Raw genomic sequence first — 23,373 nt, forward strand, 5'->3', positions numbered from 1 at the left:
GAACCAACTGGTACGTGTTGAATGCAACTGGTGTAACAGGTACCTGTTAAACCAGTTGTTTTCAACAGGTACCTGTTAAACCAGTTGTTTTCAACAGGTACCTGTTAAACCAGTTGTTTTCAACAGGTACCTGTTAAACCAGTTGTTTTCAACAGGTACCTGTTTAACCAGTTGTTTTCAACAGGTACCTGTTTAACCAGTTGTTTTCAACAGTTACCTGTTAAACCAGTTGTTTTCAACAGGTACCTGTTAAACCAGTTGTTTTCAACAGGTACCTGTTAAACAAGTTGTTTTCAACAGGTGTTTTACCTGTTGAAAGCAACTGGTTTAACAGGTACCTGTTAAAACCAATTGGTACCTGTTACAGCTTACAGGTAATTTACCTGTTGCAACAGGCAATTAACTGGTATAAACTGGTTTTGGTCACAATGCCTGTTAAAACCAGTTGTCGTTAACAGGTACCTGTTAGTCCCTGTTGGTTCCGGTTAAAACCAATTGAAATTGTAACAGGTATTAACAGGAATTTTCTCCTGGGTAACCGCTTTTCTGACGTCCTACAAGTTTAAAATTGGCGTTTAATTTAATTATTTTTTCTCTCTCTTTTTTTCTCTCTTTTTTTTCTCTCTTTTTTTTTTTGGCCAAGAGCAGGGGGTTCGGACCCCCTGGACCCCCCTGGATCCGCGCCTGCATATATTCATTTGACTCGAGGCAATATATGAAAACCTGATACCTCGGCTCGGTACAAACGGAGCCAATCTTTTGATAGATTGTTGCGCTAGGTGGAAGCACTGAACATATTTTCAGCAGATATCGATATCGCGCAGCACAACAAGGTTCGTGGTATATGGTCGCAATCGTCGCATGGACCATTGCCATGCCATGCTGTGTGGCCATTCTCATGATTACTACAGATATTGTATTTTCTTATTCTGCCAGATGCAGACGAGATAATTGTGTAACTCTATTTCCCAAATTATTGAACAAAAAATATAAGTGAATCGCACTTATTTTTATTTTTTTACAACATTTTTTTACCCCATTCCCAGTGGGGGCCAGTGGGGGGCCAGCCTATTTCATGGGGGCCTCGGCCCCCGGCCCCCCGTAGCTACGCCACTGATCACGCATGGGGCCCTTTCCCTCGAACGCGGTAAAAAAAAAATCAGGATTTCAAAAAGGGGGGCCCGGGCCCCCCCTGGATCCGCCCCTGAAGAACACACCAAAGAAATTCCACTTCACGACCGGTTTCGTCCTTTTGGGACTCATCAGGCGCAGGTAGGAATCTAACCCCCGCAAGGGCGGCGGAAGCACATTTAATCTGGGGGGGGGGGCACCGACATCAAAGGGCACTTTGCAGAAATTCGATTGGACTGATGTAGCCTGATATTTAGTACCCTTTATAACTCTTAATGTATTATCTTATTTGCGTATACACATCACCCCATCAACGCCCCCCCCCCCCTCAAGGAAAATATGCATACTGGCACTGCAATATCCAATGTGCAAATTGGGAAACAAGGAACAAGTTTTCTATTGAGACAAATGAAGTGAAATCATGCTAGTTGCTAATGTATGAATTTTCCGAATGAGAGTTTATTTCTTGTTAATATCTTAACAAATTGTTTCCATTCGAAATAGCTTTGAGTTTGACCAACATAAATTCATTAAAACTCAGGGGCGTAGCCAGGATTTGCAAAGTTGGATGCACGACTATCTGAGCGGAGCGCTACCATCGGTTGGCGCGGATCGTACAAGAGAAATTTTGGTTTTACAAACCCCTCAGATGGCCGGAAACGGCCCTTCCAGAGTGTTCATTCCGGTTCCCTGGCCTCTTGCTAACTTAAGATACCTCAATTTTGATGTAGAAAAAGTGCACATTTTTAACCCTGAGGAAAAGTGGGGGGGGGGGGGCACGTGACCCCTGTGCCCCCCCCCCCGGTTCCGCCGCCCTTGAACCCCCGGATCTTGTGTCACTGACCAAAGTCCGTACCACTCGACCACAGTGATTCTACTCCAGGTGTATGAATGCGTATAAATTGGTTTGTATAACTGTCATTGAGGGCGTATAAACCAAGTGTTATGATTGTACTCTGTACAATTTAAATATATATATATATATATATATATATATATATATATATATATATATATATATATATATATATAAATATATATATATATATATATTGACAGAACACACCTTAGTTAAAAAAATAACCACAAATTACACATCAAAGCTTCCGCGCTTTCCATTTGTTACTATTGTGATGTACTACGCTCCAATATCCAAGGAAAAATAAGACAACTGAAAAAGTAATATGTTACTCTAGTCTTCCATATTATCAAGAAGAACGATACAGTTAGGCGTACACTTCAAAGGTCAGTAAATTTCAAGAGAGAGAAGCGAAGACAAGACATTTAATTTGAGGGACAGGAACTTTTATGTATTTGCCTAAACAGTTAATTATATGATTATATAATCATGCGACTGTTTGTAACACATGTGTTGATTATATTTTGGGGTGTTCACGTAAATGTGTGACTAAGTATTACATGGCTAAGTTAGTGCAAGTGTAGTACATTCCAACCCAAAATATGGCTCCATAGTTCACAATCTTCACAAAAGACAGCGCACCCAATCACAGTACATCAAGCGTTAGTCGAAAATTTAACATGCAGGATTATATATATACTGCTTACCCGTGTAACGTTGTAAGCAGTTTCGTCGACAGATAATAACTCCCGTTTTGAAGTGTTCAAGTTTCCTTCAATATTCTAGGAACATGACAATACATTATTCTGTGCAAACCCTAATTTGGCATCGGGCCCCGGGGGCTATAGCCTACTAACTCTAGACCCCCCTCGTCAGGCCTGTTTTTAAACGCTGAAAGTAACCAATTGCTCTTAACTTTCAGAAACTGGAGCACAAAGCTCCTTTACTAATGTGCTTTAGGACGTGGGTGTTGTTTGTGTGTTTTTTATTTGTAAACTTTCTTTCCCGAAGCATGCGCAGATTACAAGGGTGGGTGGAGTTAGTGGGTGATGATGTCACGTTCACGTGGAGTTGTACAGCACTCATACACACAAAGTGCATGATTAATGATAATAGCTACGAGAAAAAATATCATCCCGGCCGTGATTCAATTAAATTACGGTTCCCTCAACATTTAGCCTGTTTCACGTGTCAGCCTCACATGATGTCTTGCACCCACACTTGACACCATAACGAAATTATCATCCAACTATCATCCACTACCCGTATTCCACGAACATGAACCTGCCAGTAGATTTATCTTCTAAGAAAAATATTTTGGAAAAATCTTTTCCAGGTGAAAGGGCCACACAAATTTACAAACCTTAGAAATCTTCCTTTTCATTGTTCTGTTATAAAACATTGAAAATTAACTAAACCGCAGTTTATTGGCATTTTGTCCAAATTTTACACAAATTCCAGAAAAGAAATCTTGGAACCCGGTGGTGTAAGGTATTATTCTTATTTAGGCCCAACACCTGAAGACCATTAACACGAAAGGTACACTTTTTATGTTGTTTATATCTGTCGTTAAAAAAGAGCGATTTGGCTTTTTACAACTTGACCTTTCTCGTATACTGCATATTTATGCAAGCTATTAAATGACCAAATAGAAACAGTTACCTTACTGAGAAACAAATGAGTCATTGTAACAGGTAACAGATGTTTAGAGTAGTATTGTGGTCATCCGTATTACCTCCAAATATGCCAGTAAAGTCAGATAATGGTCACCCATGTCCACATATCAAGAAGCATTTTTTACTGCCAATCTAAAGGAAGTTATCCGCGTTTAGACATTTTACTTGTCTTATTTAATAATCCCCAATGGTTGGGATTAATTTGGAGGATTAGAGTCATTATATACGGATGCGTATAATACTGCCTTAATTACTAACAATATAATTTAAAAAATGGTCTTTTCGTAATTTCGAAGTCTTTGTCGTAATTTCGAAAGTTTCTCGTAATTTCCAAAATCTTTCCCTAGTTTCCAAAATCTTAACGGAATTTCCAAAATCGTGTTTTTATTTATTTATTTTGTTTAATATATTCTTTATTGTCGTGTGGCAACAATTAACTTCCGTAACTATTTCATCACTGCTGCAAATTCCACCTAGTTATAGCGTATTAAGAATGTTGGACTACCGCGGATGGCATTGAAAATAAAAGTTTAAGAAGCATTATACTAGGGCTATATGATTCGTCTGTAAAACACCGTGTTACGAAAGGTATATAAAACGATCGTTGTGATGTAATATATCAAATAATGACATATGCTGCAGTCTAAAATTATGACAGAAATTTGTGAACGACAATGTATATATAAAATTAAACAAAATTGACATGAAATATTAACAGCTATTGGACAACAAAGATTCAAAAGGTGGTCTATTCAATGTAAATTGAAAGTTTTATTTGATACAAACCTGCAGTTGTCTAGAAGCTGTAAGCCATTGTACACTTGAACTAAGACATATGAGTTTTAAGTATACAATCTAAATGCACACCGTTCTTATTTTATCTTAGCAAATAATATGCTCACGTGAGTGAGCCCTATTTCGCTTTTTCTTTTGGTACCTGGAGAATAAAGGAAATTATTGTCTCTATTGGCGTTGCAAAGACCCGTTTTGTTCTATTCTTTGATTATATTTGAATGCAGGTTTGGCCCCCACTCCTCCCCCGTCAAAAGATGCAATGGGGAAAAAGGGAACCATCCCTTATCACCCCGTTCTCAATTAACTGCATGTTCCCCTATAGTCGATTAACAAAATACCGTTATCATTTTGAAGAGAAAATACTCGAATAAGGAATTTTATGCAATTGGTTTCATGACAAAATCACTTGCATCAACTCACATTATTTAATATGTTCTTTAAAATTTTCATCTTCTTTGAAAAATTAAAGCCATCCACGCCGTCAAGGTATTGGAAATCTATTCCAAGCAACTTTTAAATCAATCCACATATTGGATATTAGTGAATTATAATGGGCGACTGACGTAATGGCATGCATGCCGAGCCTGCACAAAAAGTTCTTTAAACAAAACTAGACAAAACGGAAAAACGTTGGTGCGGCAATGCAACCTTCATATAGCCACACTTACGTCATAAAAAAATCCTGATGAAATTATCAACTTTGAGGATTTTTTTCTTTCCATTGAGAATTCGATAAACGTTTTTGAAACGTCGCATATACCTCCCTTTCTATCAGGAGTCTCGCCTATACCCCCCACCCCCACCTATATAGTATATACATCCCTTTAAACGACGGAAGTCGCATGTTAACCTCATTTCTGAGGAACGAACGTTTTGGTGATCATTATCCATCTTACAGGATATATTCTTAGACATTTTGACGGATGTCATTAATGACTTGTGGGTTTATAGATGTTATTTTAGCAGACATCATTTCTTCGGATGTCTAGGATCTTAAACTTGTAAAGATATACATCTCGGTAACCTAAACCGACGGACAACATTTTTGTTTTCAAGAGCCACTTGCAAACCCTTCGTAACTTGATCGTATATGTTTTGAGGGTGAAAATAACGGAATTGTATAAATTCAGATACGAGCATATTAACAGAATGTTAATGAATTTCCTTTGTCAAATTATAGAGATTGACTCTGCATGGACACAGTGTCTGACATGCTAAGAATCGTTGTTAACGAAAGAAATTAATTTAACTTTCAATTCTTATTTTGTAATCACTAAATGTCATTTGAAACATTTCTTATTTTTCTTACATTTTTTACATTTTTATTCTAACCAACATTTCATTGAGCAAGGTCATTGTTTCATTTATAGCAAACTGGGATATTAAAATGTCTGCTCTTGTGTCTTGACAGCCAATACGAATTGTGAAGTATTAGAGAGGGGCGGTAGAATATAGGAGAGGGAGAGGTAAAAGGGACCCTATGGGGTCGAAGGGAGGGGCGGTGGAGGGGACTAGTCTTGGATTATTTTGCCTCCCTCATCTTTTCACCAGTGCATATTTATTGCAGTTCGTCATAGTGTTGCTGAAAAGTATATGTTTAGTTTATTACTCAAGCGCAAACATTCGAGTTCTTCGAATTTACTCTCCTTTTTTGAAATGACAAACCCGGCGAAAATATTTCAAGACGATATCATATCATACACAAATTAAGTTGTGTTCTCACAACAGCGCTTTCTTATAGAACCGAGAGGTACCACCATAAATGCTCTAGACATTCTGTTTTTTTCCCCTCGCCTATATGTCAATGGTGTGAAGCGAACTAATTGCTAAAGTTTGTTGTTTATTGATTTGGATTTTCATTTAAGAAGGGGTTAATGTAGGCTATAATTGGGCTTAGGGTGGCGATAGGTGGTGAATTAGGTGTTAGACTCTTTAACATTATGTACTTGTCGACATACCGGTACTTTACAGTAAAACATCGACATTAACTATTGGAAAATTTACTTGACGGTAAATGATTCAAATTAATTACAAAGCAACAGAGGAAATTAACCCCAGATCAAATATTTCTAATTAATTAGATGGTACTGTCTCAAGTGAGGACATCTTTTCCATTTGTTCCTATACCTACATCATTTCCCACACACGTTGTTAGTATCCAAGTAGCAATACCATGCTATGAATCAAGAATTATTCATGTAGTTGTGCGTTGAAATTTCGCAATATGGTATACGAAATTCACATATAACGGAATCTTCAGTTTGAGCAGTCTAGCATATTTTAACCAATTGTGAAATGACCACGTCAAGCCGATCATCAGAAAGTCAGAAAGTCTAAGTTGATCAATTTGTGGTTTTGTGAACTTTATGTGGCTGCTGTCAGACAAAGGAAGGTCGTGATATAGAATTTTGGAGTTCAAATGACGGAGCATATCCATTAAAGGAATACTACCAATTGAATTTTCGAGTGCACTCCCAGTATCTTTCGTCACCCTCATCGTCTCAACAAAAACACAGGCGGAACATAAGCCACCCCTTTCCATACTATACACCCCTCCTCTTTCTTCTTTCACTTTTTAGCTACTATCTGATGTGATCTATACTCTGTCAGAAAAGTCGAGTTGTTGGGTAGTACATTTTGAAGAAATACACTCGGTGTAAATGTTTGGCCTTCTTCGCCGTTCCATTGCAAACAATTACGCATTCTCATGAGAAAAGCGTTATTGGCAGTACTAAGAAGGGCCTCGATATAAAACTCCTGACTTTCGGTGTTGCGAGTATGGCAAAATATCTCCTATAAATTCATGAAGCGCAGAAAGGTTAATGAATTGAAAGTCACTGATATCCTTAAACGATATGACTTTGGAAGCGAAATCACTCAGCGACACCCATAGGCGTAGGAGGCAGGGGTGTGTGTGTGTGGGGGGGGGGGTAGGGGGCTGCCCCGAACCAAATATTTTGTGAAAATACGGGCAATATGCTACAAATTTTCCGGGCACTGTGTTTTTCAACTGTTAAACTTTTATTATGATTATTGTAACGACTTCCCCAAAAATTATAACCAATATGTAAGGGTAATAATACGGCAAATGATTGCATGTAATTGGCATGCGATGTAATTACCGATGCATGCCTATGTGATATGCACATTAACATGTTAAACGCGCGCGCACCGAGCGAAAAATTGTGGTTATATTTTTCTGGCAAGTCGTTTCAGCCCCCCTCCCCCGCCCCCCAAATCAAATTGGGCTCCTACGCCTAGGGCGACACCGATAACTTGATGATCAAGCCATCTCCGATGATATTCGTACACGTTCAAGTATATAGTACCGTACTACGATAAATTTGTCGCCGTACAATAAAAGTTAACGTAGGTGTATGTTTCTAAAACGGTTTAAGCTAAAGAGCGACTCTCCGCTTACATCCACAAACAGTACCCGAACAGGTTCAAATCCTTACAGAAATTTTAGACCTAGACGGTATCTAAGGAAATCTCCTTTAACTTTCGCAAACCGCATCTAGTCGAGAACGTTATTTTTTGCGGTAAGGAACAGCTGCACGTAGAGCTATGAGTTCCCTGCTGCCATCTTGTTTAGAATAAATGAAAGAACGACTACAATCTCACTAATGTAACTTGCCAGTCTGTTTATCAGTGGCGGAGAAACAGGGGGGGTTGGGGGGGTTTTAACCCCCCACTTTTTGAAGAGGGGGGGTTGGCCCACACAATCAACCCCCCCTAGTTTTTGCCAGTAATGTTTTGTTATAGCCTATGTTATGTGCTCCAAATGGCATAATAAATCAAATTATTAAATTTGAAATTGTTAAAGTCATTTCAACCTTTTACCTGGTAGGCTACATCAACAATTAACGACCGAAAACCGAGTTAGAATTGACCCACACATTATTTCTAGCCCCTTTCCCCCACCTTGCGCATTGGAACTTGTAGCTCATAGCGCTAACTTCACCCCACAACAGACATACACAAAATAACGTTTTGTTGCTGTTGAATAGCTTTGGAACTGCATACACTTGCCAACTTCAACGAGGTGAAGGAAGGAAAAGAAAAAGAAGAAAGAGAGAAAAGGAGAAAAGGATGGAGTAGAAAATACGGCAAGAAAACGGGAAGAGAAAGAGGAACAGCGACAAATTTTTCGAATTTGTAAAGCAAACAGCAGATATCACATCATATCAGTGAGCATGAAAATGGCGTTCCACGATAAACAGCCTCCAAACCATGGGCGCAGATCCTGGTGAGGACAGCGGGACGCATCCCCACCAACTTTTTCAGTAGTGGGGACATGATATACCGTGTCCCCACCAATTTGTCTTGACCAATAGCTGCATTTCAAGTTCCGCTGTATTGAACTTTGGCGCAGTTTGATCCAGCATTGTGCAAATGACATGCAGCAGTTCTCAGTTTATTGTATTTTATCCACAGTTGTTAAATATAGGAAAGAAATCGCATTTGCGGCAGTCTATATTTGTTTTCTGGGAGAGGACCCCAGACCCATCGTATATACAAAAGTCTACTTGGATTATTTGTCCCCTGATTTTCTTTCTGCAGACGCCCATGTATTTCTCCAAACTAAAAAAAAAGCCATGAGATCTAAAACTTAAGGAGGTTTAGGAGCATCATTAGGCCTGGGAAGTGTTATTTCCGGCGATCTGGGAGGTATATTTGCCCAAAAAAATCGTACGCTACGCGCGAACCCATGGTCGCGCTCCGCTTAGATAGTGTCATAGAAAAGACACGCGTCCCCACCATTATCCAAGACTAATCTGCGCCCATGCTCAAAGCTGTCGATGTGTTTAGTGTTCGGTTTCGGAAATATCTGGTATATTTTTATTTCCTTCAACGAAATTTTTTAGTAGCCGTCTGAATTTTCGAAAATTCCCTAACCAACATTCTTCATCATACTTCATCATACTCGTGCAATTTTGACCCGTCTGTTAGGGTTTGAAGGAGGTTTTTCTATATCGGTTGTCCATAGATGATATTATGTGCAACGTTATGGGTATATTTTGAAGTGAATTTATTCACGAGAATTGTGAATTTTTAAATTCTGAACAGTGGGGCTGACGGATATTGTGGGCCGCGATGAAGAATCACCTACAAAAGCAATGATCCACAGGATATGTGATGAAGTTGAACATGATGTTTGACTGGTGACAATCTTCAAAAAGGTTATAGATGAGAAAAAAGTATTTGGAAAAAACTTGGTTCTCCGGCAAAAGTGTACATATGGTTGGTCAGTTTCAAGCCCGAGAAGTGCCATTTCCGGTGATCTGGGGGGTACCAAAACCAGAAATTTGCTTGTACGCTGCGCGCCAACCAATGGTGGCGCTCCGCTTAGATAGTAATACGCGCCCCCCGGGTTAGAAAATCCTGCATACGCCCCTGGTTAAATGCAGCTTTTTAAGGCCTGGGCAGTGCCATTTACTGCAATCTGGGAGGCAATATTTGCCCAAAAATTCTTGTGCACTTCGCGCCAACTTATGGTGGCGCTCCACTTAGATAGTGAGCCAGCAGTTATGACTTTTTATTTCATCAATGGCCTGCAACCCCCCCCCCCCCCCCACTTCTGACAAGAAATCTCCGCCACTGCTGTTTATCCAGGCACCGAAGCTATTAAGCAAAAACCACGACACGAAGATCACGTTCTAGAAAACAATAGAATTTTCATCTGACTGTTGCCAATTTACTCTCTTAAATTCTTAGACTGAAATTTCAGTCTAAGGTTTGACTGAAATTTATTTCAGTCCATAAGACCGATTTCCAGACGTTAAGACTGGAATTGGTTCCGAACGAAATTCAGCCTGCAATAGACTGAATGCAATACCCAATAACATCATTGTATTTTGTCACGTGCTCAATTTTATTTCAGTCCATGCAAAGACTGAACGGTTTAACCAATCCGGTCTGTCCAAATCAATGACGTGTTCCTAATCTACATTTGCCCTCGTACGTTGAATTGAAAGTCCATCTTAGACGAACAACCGAGAGAATATACGCTTCTTAAAAACTAGCCGCTTTTAAGTTTCCACGAGAATATAATGGCAGAAACATTGAGAACGTGTTTGGCAAGTAAAGGATTTGCGGAAGAAGTTATATCATTGCTCGAAGGTAATATTAAAAAGCAGTTTTTAATCGATTCATACTCATAGTTATACTCAGTCATAGAGAGAGTGTATATTAACAAATATTATACTAGGCTATGCCTAGTACAGTTGTAGTACAGTAGGCTATAGCCTAGTATAGAAATACTATGGCCCAGTTTGGGGCCTAGGCTACACTACTGTCAGACTGTCGTACATGTATAGTCAGTATTGCCAAGTTCGGACACCCTAAGAAATACACGATTTCACCATGAAATCCTACAGGAAGAGCCAAATTTCACCAAACACTATAAAGCTACAGTTATTTTCTCTCCAAAATGACCCGTGTGCAAGAAAGTACTTACATATTTGTCAATAAAATGACGGAGATCTATGAAGTCTGTTATAATTACTGAAAGAGCAACTGCGCCACCAATTTTATCACCAGCGCAACACTGTAGGTTGGGTGTCCGAACTTCACAATACTCTAGCAAAGAAATACCAGTTCCACAATAACGAAGAATCTTCTTGGAATACAAAGTAAAAACAGTTTGCAGGAAAGAAAGTTAGGCCGTGTATCTTACTATAACATATTTCTCCCACCATGTCCAGTATATTTTCATGTGATTTATACGAGAAGATTTAGTTTTGGGGTGTTTCAAGGCTTAGGTGTCCGAACTTCGAAGTGACCATACTACGTCTATTGTGGCACTGGTTACGAGTAGTGTAGGCCTAGTCAAATTTTACTAAATTTTACTAAGTTAGGCTAGCCTAGTCAGAGAGTGCCAACTTTAGGTTAAACAAAATTTTTTTTTTTTAAATTAATGGGTGCTGGTTAAAACGAAAATAGGCTTAGCCTAATATTAGGCCCCTAACGTTAAGCCTAAATGATTTTTTTTAAAGAAAATTTATTCCTACCCTGCAGGCTGCATACAAGTTTACTTAGCCTAAGTGAAAAGGTAGTGGCTATTTACCAGGCCGTTAGGCACTGGTGCTATAGGGCTCAGTACGGTTTCTACTTGGTCACTTGGTTAGGTCACTTAACATAAGAGTTAAAGGAGAAATACTAGATTTTTCACTTCTTTTATTGTGATTTAAAAGAAAAGTACTGGAAAAAACTTTTTCTTTGAATATGTTTCAAATAAATGCCTAACACATCAAATTAGTAGCAAACAAAAATAATAACACATTTCCATACCCATCTTAAATAGATGTATATTTTATGAACTAACAGTAAGAAAGTAATAGAATTTCAACTACCAAAGTACGCTATCTCTAGGTGCATACATATTATAATTCTACAGTATTGTACTGTAAATTTTTATGTTCCTGTTTTTCTCTTTGATATACTGTACATGTGCGTACAAAATTTCAAAACATAGTCTAGTCAACATTGAAGTTGGCACATACTCTTTGCTAGATGGTACTGTGCAGTGCATACAGTAATGTTATATTCATATTTATCCAGTTCTGTACTTGCAGAAATTTAATGTACAGTAATCAAGACTTTATTATAGGTGATTATCACACTAGCAATGCTAACAATACAGATTGCTAAACAAAATGCAAGAATATGAGAATTCTTTTATTTATGTTACACTCTCTTTTCAGAACACACCATGGCATCACAATTCTAAGGAATGCACAACACAGCAAATAACATTCAAGTACAGAAAATACATGAATTCTTCGGATTTTAATAGCAAATACTTCAGTATCTTTCAGCGTAGTGTTTAGTGACTATTAACACTTAACTAAATTACTGTAAAAGAAGTTCACTGCAACTGCGAGAATGGGATATACTTGTGTTTTATGCCAAGAACATATTTTGGGGGGTACTAGAGAGCTGGCATATCATTTGCATGCATTGCATCCAGTTGGAGGCTCTGGGCAAATCCTTATATGTGGCCAAGATGGCTGTTTGAAGACATTTACCTTAATGAATTCTTTTTTGCGACACATTAGAATGACACATGCACCTCATGCTGAAGATCATGAACAACACGTTTTGAAGTGGGAGTAACTTCCTTTGGGGTGCGAAGAAAGCTGCACATTCTCATCAGGCAACTATGTATTGATGATAACACTGAATCGTCTTTGGTAAGTTCATTTGTGTATGTTCAAGACTAAAACTGTAATGGTACTTAAAACAAATGTTGTTTAGAAAATGCATAATTCACAATTCTCATCATTCTGTTTGATCACCTCTATTTAGTTGTATAGTTCTGCATTGTGGCATACATGTATTTTAATTTATATTATTTTGTTTTTAAATTATATTTACCAAACATTGCAATTTTGTTAACAGAGTTCCTCTACTGCATCAGACAGTGACACACTTGTGACCCCAGAAGACTTTTCTCCAAATTCATCATCAACCCCATGTAAGCAGAGAAGTGATATGTCAAAAGGGTGTTCAAAGTTTAATGCCAGTTACAGCTCTGCTACTATAACAGTAAGTACTGCTAGATATGTATTATTTTATTAGCAGGTAACTGCAGCAACTTTTGCCAGAAAAATAGCCTAATTCTCAGCTCTACAGTAGTTGAGTCACTTTACCCTGCACCCCTCTTCTATATACTTATGCAATTACCCATCTAGAAAACATTTTGGTCCTGTAGTCGCACCGGTCGCGTGGCACGTGATCAGATTACGTGTATTGAGCTCTTAAATTTGTACTTAACTGGTTTACTTTCTATTCTTCATTTTTTCCTTCTTATTCTGAAGCGATTATTTGTTTGCTTGACAAAGTTCATTGCGCCACTTTGGGATCCTCAATGTGCCACAAGTGGTGCATGTGCCGCAAGTGGAGAAACACTGAGTAGTGTATGATCCAGTAGTTTCTAATTGTTTACCATAATTTTTTCAGAACTTTGGTTTCAAAGAGACCATCACCAAGCATTCTGAGGGCAAAGAGGTAGCACAGGTTTTGGAAACTAACAAGGTTCTTTCCACCCGTCAACGACGCATTCTTGTGCGCATAGCAGTGGGTTGTCTAGTCGAGAAATGTGGTTTGTACGTATTTTGTTGTAGTCCATTGCTTTATGTTGATCTCATTTGTGTATATTAAATGTTTAGTTTTTTGGTTCAGATGCTATCACCATCAGAAACCTATCCCTCATGTGTAAGTATGTTATGCCTAGCTTGTAAACACGATATCTCTAGATCTGGTTCATGTGTTGTTATACAGAGAGAGGCCATTTGAAAATGTGCCCTATTGTTTTTTGGTAATGATGTCATGCATATTAATGAAGGGGCGGGGTTTAACATAACTGGTCATGATGTCATGCATATTAATGAAGGGACGGGGTTTAACATAACTGGTTTAACATAACCAATCTGATTGAAATATGGTGTAAAAATGTTGAATCTCATTCAAATGCATAGTGGGCGGGCTTAACGTGATTTTGGCTATAGAGCTTGTAAACACGAAATCTGAACTACCTTTGTCTATTTGTTTTCCCATCACTAAATGTTTAATACAACAATAATATATTTCACATTTAAAGGTATCCAACAACTAACCAAAAAACCACTCTTGCCATGGAGATTGTGACGGTATTCCCCACCCTGCAAGACACAACACCAGGAATGAAAGGGCATGTAAGTACTATAAACATTTTATTTGACCGTAATCCAGTTTGTTCTAACCCCATAATAGGAAATTCTTAATTCTAGTTATGCATATTTATAAACAGCCTTTCAATATTAAAGTTTATATACTTTCTGTGTGTGTTCATTTTACTGCAATTACAAAAATGCATCGTAGCATATTTTTGTAAAGCCATGGTTATGTACTGTTTTGGCTGATAAATCTTTTACCAAAGTTACTAGTGTAAATACCCTGCATGAATTTGTCAGTGTGCCGAAAGGTGCTTATCAAGCTTCTTAAAATTAGGATGCAGTAGAACTCGCCATTTTTTAAATTTCTGGCTCTGGCTGGAATTTTTTGTGGTTCTGGCCGGAACCACCAAAACCAAGAAAGTAATAAATAGGTTAAAAATAGCAATATTTCAGTTAACTAATGTGAATATTATGTAACATTATTCTCTTTTAAGACGACGTCATTCCTCTTAAAACGTCCCCACTCATCGACAATATTAAATGAAAGGGTAGGCCTTAGCAACATCATCGGTATAAATAATAACAAGCTGCTTGTTTATTTATTTTTTAGCATATTTGCTAACCCAAGGTTAAAGTCAAGGTTAACCTTTTGTTGACGCCTACGACAACGGCCGCAGAGTGATGTATGATTTGTTCCTTCTTTGCAGTCGAGACAAACTTGCTGTCAATAGTGAAAGTGTCTAATCAAGTGTACTGTATGCACTAACTTAAGGATAATTATATTGAAAAATGGTTTGAAAATCATGTTTCAATGCACATAGTGACATGACTGATATTGTTTTAGACATGTTTCTCAATATTTTACAGTTAAATCAGTCATACATATTTCACTCTAACTAACAAATGTAAAAAGTTCCAGTTCCGCTAGTTCTGGTTCCGACCGGAACTTAAAAATCTGGTTCTGGTGCATCCCTAATATTAGAATATAAATATATTTTGTTACAGGAGCATTATTACAACAATGGGCAGGGATTCCTCGAGTATAGACTCAAAAATATCCGCTCAACTAAACCGCAAGCTGACCATATGCGGCAACGAAAAGGTCTTGTATCTGCATCTAATCCAGATGGGCCTGGTCATTCTCTTGCTGAAGAGACGGATGAAATCATGGATAAGGTAGATATTTTATCAAATTGTTTATCATGTAAAGAATTTTTGATGTTTTAGGTTTATCAGTATTAAAAAAATTGGTATGAATAAAGTTACTGGTATATCTATTGGTTTGGCAGCACTTAACATTAAGGCAGAAACAAAGAAAAATTCGAGGCATTACTGAGACAAATTTCAAATTCCTTTAAATTATGTTTGTTTGTTCGGAGTTTAACGGCAAAGTTTAACGGCACCACGATAGTCCGAATGGAAAGGTGCCAATAGGTAAGTTTAGGAAATTAGGAAAATTGGAGTAAATTAGAGAAAAGTAAATTATAAGCACCAAAGAATGCCAATATTTATGGACAAAATGAAAAATTATAATTATAAATTTTTCTAACTCCGAAAAACACAGTGAGACACTTTGTGGGTAGAAAAATGAAGGGAGGCCATTAGGGCCAGTGAGGGTGTACAGTGTTAAAAGATTACCAGGGCATTCTAGACACGGTAGAATGCGGTGCATAGGTTGTGGGGAGACAGGTAAGTGGGGAACGAAGTAAATTTATAAATTTTTCATGATAATGCAGGTTCTGAGTTTATATTAAAGCCCCCTTGTTAAATGTTTTCCATGAGACCAACTGTGCTTGATGGAGCAGTAAGACCAAGTCTGATTGATGGAGCAGTGAGAGCAATTCTTATTGATCCGTTGATGAGGCAGTGGTACTATTGACTCTTCATAATTGATGTAGTAGTGAAGCCCAACTGTGATTGATGTTGCAGTAGGGCAACCACTGGTGTAACAAATTGTAACCTGATTTTATAATTATATTTGATTGTTTAGGTTAATTGGATGAAATACTCAGTTCCTAGTGAGAATCCATCTAAGCATCTCAACTTCTTTAAGGACCCTCACCACTACAAAAGGCAGTGGATGGAATCAGGCAGTAAGACAATTACGGAAATTTTACAGAAGTTTCCCAGATTTCAGGATATGCCTAATTTGGTAAGTTTCAGTTTTTAGATGTCTTGTCAAAAATGCCAGCCCTACGAACCATTGTCCATTTTTCACAATTGACAGGAAAAGCAAGTGTTACATGACATGATGTACCTGGCTGCCTGCATGGGAGTCACCCATGTCTGGTTCTCTGAACACTGAAAACTTAAATTGGTTCACCGACTAACATAACGTTAGTCCATCTGGTGCCTCTCCCGACTAACATAGCCTTGGTCAGTTGCTATACCGACTAATTTATTCCTTAGTCAGTTGGATTTCTTAGTCGGTCATCTTAGTCCGTCAGCTTAGTCGATCAACAATTTCTTAGTCGGTAAATGTATATTAGTCAGTTACATTAGTTGGTGACATTAGTCGGTCTTTACCGACTAATTTATATGAGCCACCGACTAGTTTATAGCAGGTTTTACATTAGTCAGGATGGTGCCTCTCCCGACTAACCTTTCTTAGTCCGTATCGACTGACTAGTTGCACCGACTAGATTCACTGAAAGAATTAAACCCGACTAGTTTCACTGACTAGCATCACTGAAAGAAAAGAGCGAAGAAGAAACACAAATAATGTGTACGTTGGCAGTATTTATTTCTGATAAAACTTCTGATGTCTACAAAAGGCTGACTTTCGACAGATAGAGAAGAAATCACTGTAAATAAAATCTGAAAATCTGAGTTTTTTTCCAACAAAGTTAAGACAAGTTAATGGATCAAACATGAATCGCAAAAGTATAGCACTGCACAATAATGCAAAGTTGGATCTTGGGCAAGGGTTCCTCATGACTTTCCTTTTAAAGTGGTACCCCAAATCGACACCAGTTAAGTCTTCACGAACAAAGAGTGTTTCTCTTAACTACAAATGGCCTCCCACTTGTCTTCAGGAAGCCAAAATCTGCACCATTATTGACCTGTGAACAGAAAATATGATATACGTGTAAGCACAGATACAGATATAGCACATGATAACTCACATTATCATAAACATACATTTACCTTAAAATTTTATAACATATTGGGAGGTATACATTTAAATCTAGGTCCCTCAAATTATAAGCCAGGAATAGCAGCTTTACCAAATTATTATTAGCTTTGCACAGCATAACACCAAGTTATTTCTCAAAACTTAATAATTATGTTAATCATGATAATAATGATCCCAATAGACCGGGATCCCAGAGGGTTTGGTTAGCTGGGAAGGTAACCAATTGCCTTGTACATCACAATGTTCACAGTGCATTCCTGTATATGAAACCAGACGACTGGCAAACCGACTGTGGTGGGTGTGGCTGGGAGAGCAATTTTAAAGTCACCTGATAGCTAACCTAGATCAGTTGTCATGGTAACACATCAAAGTAAGTACAATATGTCAGGTATGGCCCCAAGAGCAACAAATGGCCATTGCCAGTAATTATTGGTGGTGGGGTACCCCTGCCAGTGATCTATATTTGACCCCTCAAGGCTGACCTAGGTCAGCTCATGAGGTAACCACTTGAAACCTACTGGAAAATGTTGGTTAGGGCTTCAGATACAACTGATGGGCATAATTATCTAAGAAATCTAAGAATCGATGCATATACATACACATAAACAGAATAATTTGAATTCGCGCAAGTGAACCCTGCACTACATTGGACAGTAAAAAAACGTGCAATTAGACCAAACTAAACGTACTAAATTTTCCGTTACTTCTACATAAAATATCAATACAAATACAGCAACTTACTCTTTTGGCAGTATACTAAAAGCACATGTTATAATAACTTCAGACTATCAAGCTTTCCTGAGAAAAAAAACGGTTAATACTTCTTACAGTAAACAAGTCGACCGTGAAGGAATGTCGCAACATGTGTTCAGCCGACTGTGACTGTACGTTTGAAGGTCTAGCCTTGCTTATTCAATATCACAAAGCCTACCCATTTAGATTCACATGGGAAATTACAGGAAATCTTTACCAAATGAGTGTAGACTTCAAATAAACTATTGAGCCTTATAGTTCCAGCATTTGTTTGGGAATAAATTAGAAGATTATGTGCCACTGTTCAATCTAGCCCAATACACACATAACACATTGTTAATTGGTGTTTAGAATGCACACTTTAGTGTTGAGAATGCACTGCAGTACCCAGTAGAAGCCTATAGGCTACTCACTGTCATTGCACTTGTGTATTGCGAAACGCCAACGTGACAACGGTAGCGTTACACTAACCATAATACAGTACTAGTGCCAGTGGCCTAACAATTAACTTTAATTTTACCTTCTAGTTAAAGGAATAACAGGTAGGCCGATGATGCAGTTAATACCTCCATTCTTCTAAAGACCTTCTTGGGTGATTTACGGTTGAAAGTTGCTTAGAGTGATCGTATGAAACTATGCCAAGCCCAGCAAGCTGCCGTTGCCTCACGGTTTCCAAATTGAAGTGAATCGAATTGGGTTAAAATACATTAGTCCGTAGACACCGACTAAGCTACGATTATGGCGTAAATCGGGTGTCCGTATCGTTCTTAGTCCATGGGTTAAAATACCTTAGTCCGTCGCCACCGACTAAGCTGCGATTATATTTTCCTTAGTCAGTGTAAACTAACTAAGAAGCAGCGATGAAACGAAGATTTTTGCTAGTCCTGGTGCATTGACTAACGTTAAAGACTAATTTAACGTTAGTCCGTGGCAATATTGACTAGTTTATTTTTTCAGTGAACACTATTCGCGAAGAGAAGTGTGAAAAGGCAGTTTTCATTCATTTCCCCATCTTTCTCGTCCGTCCCCTGGTTAAGGTTGTTGTTGTGCGCCCCCAGGTTCCTGACTGTATCGCCTGACTATACTGGTATTAAATTTTAATTGTAAAGCTCATTGAGACCGGTTTTGGTATATTGCGCTATATCAAGCATTTCTAATAATTATAATCTTCTATACAATCAATCAAGGGCATAGGAACCGGGGGGCTGGGGGCGCCAGCCCCCCCAGTGAAAAATATGGGGGGGGGGGGGGCGGAAGTATCATTCCGCCCCCCCGCTTCGCAAGTCAGAATACCCCTTTTTCATTTCCAAATGAGAAAAAAAATCTCATTTGGAGCACCAAATTGCATCTAAGGCCAGGTGAAAATGCAAAATTTTTGTAAAAATGGAGTGGGTGTTGAAGTGTGCTATATTGCACCAAATTGCATCTGAGGCCACCTGGAAATGCTAAAAAAATCCAAAGGGGAGGGGGAACCCCCTCCCCTTAGACCCCTCCCCCAGGTCGGCCATCAGTCTTCAGCCCCCCCCCCCCCACTCAAAAGTACCTTCCTACGCCACTGCAATCAATAGATAACTGGAGAAGCAATATTCAGATTTGATGTGGTAAGTTTCATAATTGTGATACTAGAAAAATCTCCTAGCATTCTGATTTGCAGTAATTAAATGTTTACATTTCTTCCAGATTAACGAGGAGTTTCGATTAATGTTTGCGGAATCCAGCGATAACTTCATTACAAAGTGGGCTGGATACAGAGACCGCGTCATAGAAGTAGGAAAGAAAACCTCACCAGCTATTGCGAATATGATTGATGCTTTTGAGGAAACTGATAGTAGTAAGTTAAATTAGTATAGCTATCATATTTCAAAGTTTTCTTTGTATGCCTTTTTCTAGCTAACCAATCAAATAGTGATCACATATAAAGTGTTTTGGGCATTTCCCCTTGGTAAGAGGCTGTAAAGTTCTCAATTTTATTCTTATTCTCAATTTGGGCAAATTATGCAATGAACCATAACTTTAAAAAATCAATATATCAATTACTTTGTAGTTTGTGTAATACAGAATTTTATATTTATTTGGATGTATAACTTATCTGGATTTTATTTAAAAGGGTTATTTATGGAATTGTGCCATTTGTTCAAATTAACTTGTACTATGATTTATTGCATTTAATTAACCACAGACTATGCCTTCGAGGTTATGTTTAAAACTTCAAACTCAATTTTCTTTTCAGAGGATATGTGTGCTTTATATACATTGATATATATACTGCACAGGTCAGTGACAATGTTAAAACAGAAGCAGCAGTCCACTAGCAGAGCAGGGGCACTGTTGTACTTCCTTCAGAACAAACCTGTGAGTATTTTATGACAATATACTGCATATTCCCTTATAAATGCTCAAAGCCATATAAACACCCCTGCATTTAATGGAAAAGTTATGGTTTTACAAAATTTACTGGGCTAAACAAGATGGAAAAAGTTTGTCTGGTGTAAATGGTTTTAAATGTAAAGCCAACCAATATTATTTATGCCATTATTAGTAAGGAATAACAAAGATAGAGATGGAAAACGGTTGACTTATGAACCCTTCAGGTGTTTGAGATATACAGTTATTGATACTGAAGGTAGACTCTGTCAGTCTGTCCAGGGCTGTTATAACCAATTTTGTAAAGTTGTCTGTCCAGGGTTTGTGAATTTTTAGTGACATTCTAGGGAGATCATGTAAGAAGTTTAGTATGTGTGAAATTTTCTTCTAGTATGAATAAACTGGAAGTGTCATGGAAAAATCTGATTGGCAGTTTGCTTAATGTTCAGATGTGAATTTAATAGTATGGAGTGAAATATACATATTTTTTTTTGTCATTTCTTCCTAGCTTGGCACGAGTATTGATGCTACTACTGCCGGGAAAGATGAAAAGTATGTACAACCGTACATACTTTCACTCGGTCCTGCCCTAAATCCGTCGCAGTTCTTCATTGTGGTGGATAGAATTCCAATTCCTGCAGGAACCAATCTCATACAGGCTGTGGATAGGTTATTTAAAGCACATTATGCTTTTAATGTGCATTATGCTTTGGCACTTCTTCAATTTTGGGAATTTTTAGCTGCCTTTTTATATGGAGTGATTCCTGCTACTTCAGTAAAGGCACCATTGCGTAGCTTGGCATCTAACATTAAACTAATTTCTCCTAAGTAGCTTTTTAGAGTGGTGTTGCAAGTGTTTATTTGTATGCTGTATTTTATTTTGATTTTGGGTCATGTAAACAATTATTTTGTTTATGTAAGCACCAGTACTATCAGTATTATAACTTAGTTTGGTACAATTCTGAATTGTAATCCAGTCGGACAGTTTCCAAAAATGGTTCAATTACGAGAAATGGGTGTCAGAATGGTGTGGGTTGGGAAGAGATGGGGTTGGGAATAAGCAGCAGAAATGAAAACCCTGAAGGGTAGGTGGAAAGGTTGGGAGTTTAAAAATTGTGGGGGTTGGCAAGAGGTTGGAGTTTGGAAGAAGGGTGGTGTGGAAAGGACCAACATTAAGCTTCAACGTCTTTCCAACTCTTACCTTCTTGCGATGCATGCATTTACCTTATAACAGGGTTGTCCAACCTACGGCCCGCGGGCCACAGTCGGGCCCGCCGCAGGGTTGCGTCCGGCCCGTCAGAGGTGCTCTACGATGCGAAATTTTAGTGAGCAAATTTATTGATAACAATTTGAAGCTATTTAATCAGTCATTCGAACCTTCTGGGTCCAAAAAACTGCATACATGTCAGTTTGTGTGACACTCTCTCAACGGAGGGGAGGGGGCTGGACTTTATTCATCTGTTTTATCAGGAAGGAAAATAAATCAGTGCGATCCGCGCGCAGTGCTCACAGTTTGCTGCCTTGGGCTTCGGGCAAAATATCGAGCGTAGGGTTTGTGCGGCCCCCTCCTTCTTCATAATCATTCCATGTGGCCCTCCTCTGCAAAAGGTTGGACAACCCTGCCTTACAGTATAACATGTATGAGAAATATTTCAGTTGTTTTTATACTTAACTTTTTATTTCGAAAATTGCATTCTCTGTACGTAAGTTGGTTGTAATATGTAAGCTGTCAATTGTAATCCATTCATTGTCAGTCACTTTGCCAAATGGCCTTTTCCAGTATTTGTCCATTGCCAGTCACTTTCCAAGTGGCGTTTGCCAGTATTCATCTATTGCCGGTCACTTTCCAAGTGGCCTATGCCAGCATCCGTTCATTGTTGGTCACTTTCCAAGTGGCCTTTGCCATAATTTGTTCTTTAAGTACAATTAGGGTTTTATATTTTAAATTTCGTTGTACCAATATCTGTATAATTGGGGAACTTGCCCTGTCATAATTGGTTCGGGTTGTTATTATATTTGCAACAACTGCTACATATTGGTTTCACTTAAAAGAATGAATCTAAATTAAAACATAACAATGAATGTTTCAAGCCTTAGAGTTTTAGGACACTAAATAAAAAAGTTATGGTCAAATTATACATTTCTGGTAAACTTGACCACATTTAAAGAGTTTGCGTGTCAAATGGTCGGCACCGGAATTGCAACTTTAATGTTTGGACTTAAAATTTGAATAACCCTTATTAGTAACCTAATTATTAATAACCTAAGATATCATAAATAAAACCCAAGCAAACAAACTTACCTTTTGCACTTTTTTTTTATTTGTTTATAAATTTTCTTAAATGTATCCAAGAAAATAAATAAAGTTGTAATACAGTTTTTAAACTTTTAACAGGTGTTTTGTTTTCTTATTTTCATAGTTAAAGCAAAATATAAGTTAAAAATATGTAACTATTGAACCAAAAGAGGTATCACCCTGCCTTTTTAACCAGTTTGTGTCTAAAATTATACTCCATATATGAATATTTACAATTCTACAGGAATATTCCTTTAATCTGCCTGGAGAGCGGAGTCTAAGATGATGAACTGAAATCGTCCCAATTTAGTGTTTTTGGGTAGTCTTTTGACTTGCCTATTGGATTATTAATCCCTGAATTAAAAGTATAAAATGACGATATTCAGTCTAGCCACTTTTCTTTAAAGTCTAATTGAATAAAATTATTCAAACCTTATAGGCTGGATTCTAATCTAATTTGGCTTAATTTCAGTGTAAGAAAGAGTAACTTTCAGTCCTGTTACACTGAAATTATTCAGTCTAGCTGGACTAAAAATCAGTCGTTTTACAGACTGAAAATTTTCAGTCCTTCCTTAGACTGAATTTCAGTCTGAAGGAACTGGTCCCTCAGTTCGTCCGCTCTTAGACTGAAATTTCAGTCTATTAGACTGAAATTTCAGTCTAAGAATTTAAGAGAGTACATGTCAAAGTTAGATGGGACTATT

At 38.0% G+C, this 23,373-nt stretch overlaps 1 protein-coding gene across 3 annotated transcripts; it reads left to right on the top strand.

The window, feature by feature from the left end:
- Nucleotides 1-10,174: 10,174 nt before the first annotated feature.
- Nucleotides 10,175-23,342, top strand: LOC139964955 (uncharacterized). 3 transcript variants are annotated; one of them, XM_071967065.1, is made up of 10 exons: nt 10,180-10,584; nt 12,168-12,656; nt 12,865-13,011; nt 13,426-13,571; nt 14,066-14,159; nt 15,126-15,296; nt 16,111-16,272; nt 19,690-19,840; nt 20,240-20,361; nt 20,882-23,342. In XM_071967065.1, the coding sequence occupies exons 3-10, from the start codon at nt 12,958-12,960 to the stop codon at nt 21,203-21,205; spliced, it is 1,224 nt and encodes a 407-aa protein (XP_071823166.1). In that variant the 5' UTR covers nt 10,180-10,584; nt 12,168-12,656; nt 12,865-12,957; the 3' UTR covers nt 21,206-23,342. The 3 variants fall into 3 exon arrangements, with proteins under 3 accessions (XP_071823167.1, XP_071823166.1, XP_071823165.1); XM_071967064.1 differs by having other exon boundaries at nt 12,522-12,656; XM_071967066.1 differs by lacking the exons at nt 12,168-12,656; nt 12,865-13,011 and having other exon boundaries at nt 10,175-10,584.
- Nucleotides 23,343-23,373: the final 31 nt, after the last annotated feature.

Source organism: Apostichopus japonicus, chromosome 23 (genome assembly GCF_037975245.1).
Source record: "Apostichopus japonicus isolate 1M-3 chromosome 23, ASM3797524v1, whole genome shotgun sequence".
NCBI lineage: Eukaryota > Metazoa > Echinodermata > Holothuroidea > Aspidochirotida > Stichopodidae > Apostichopus > Apostichopus japonicus.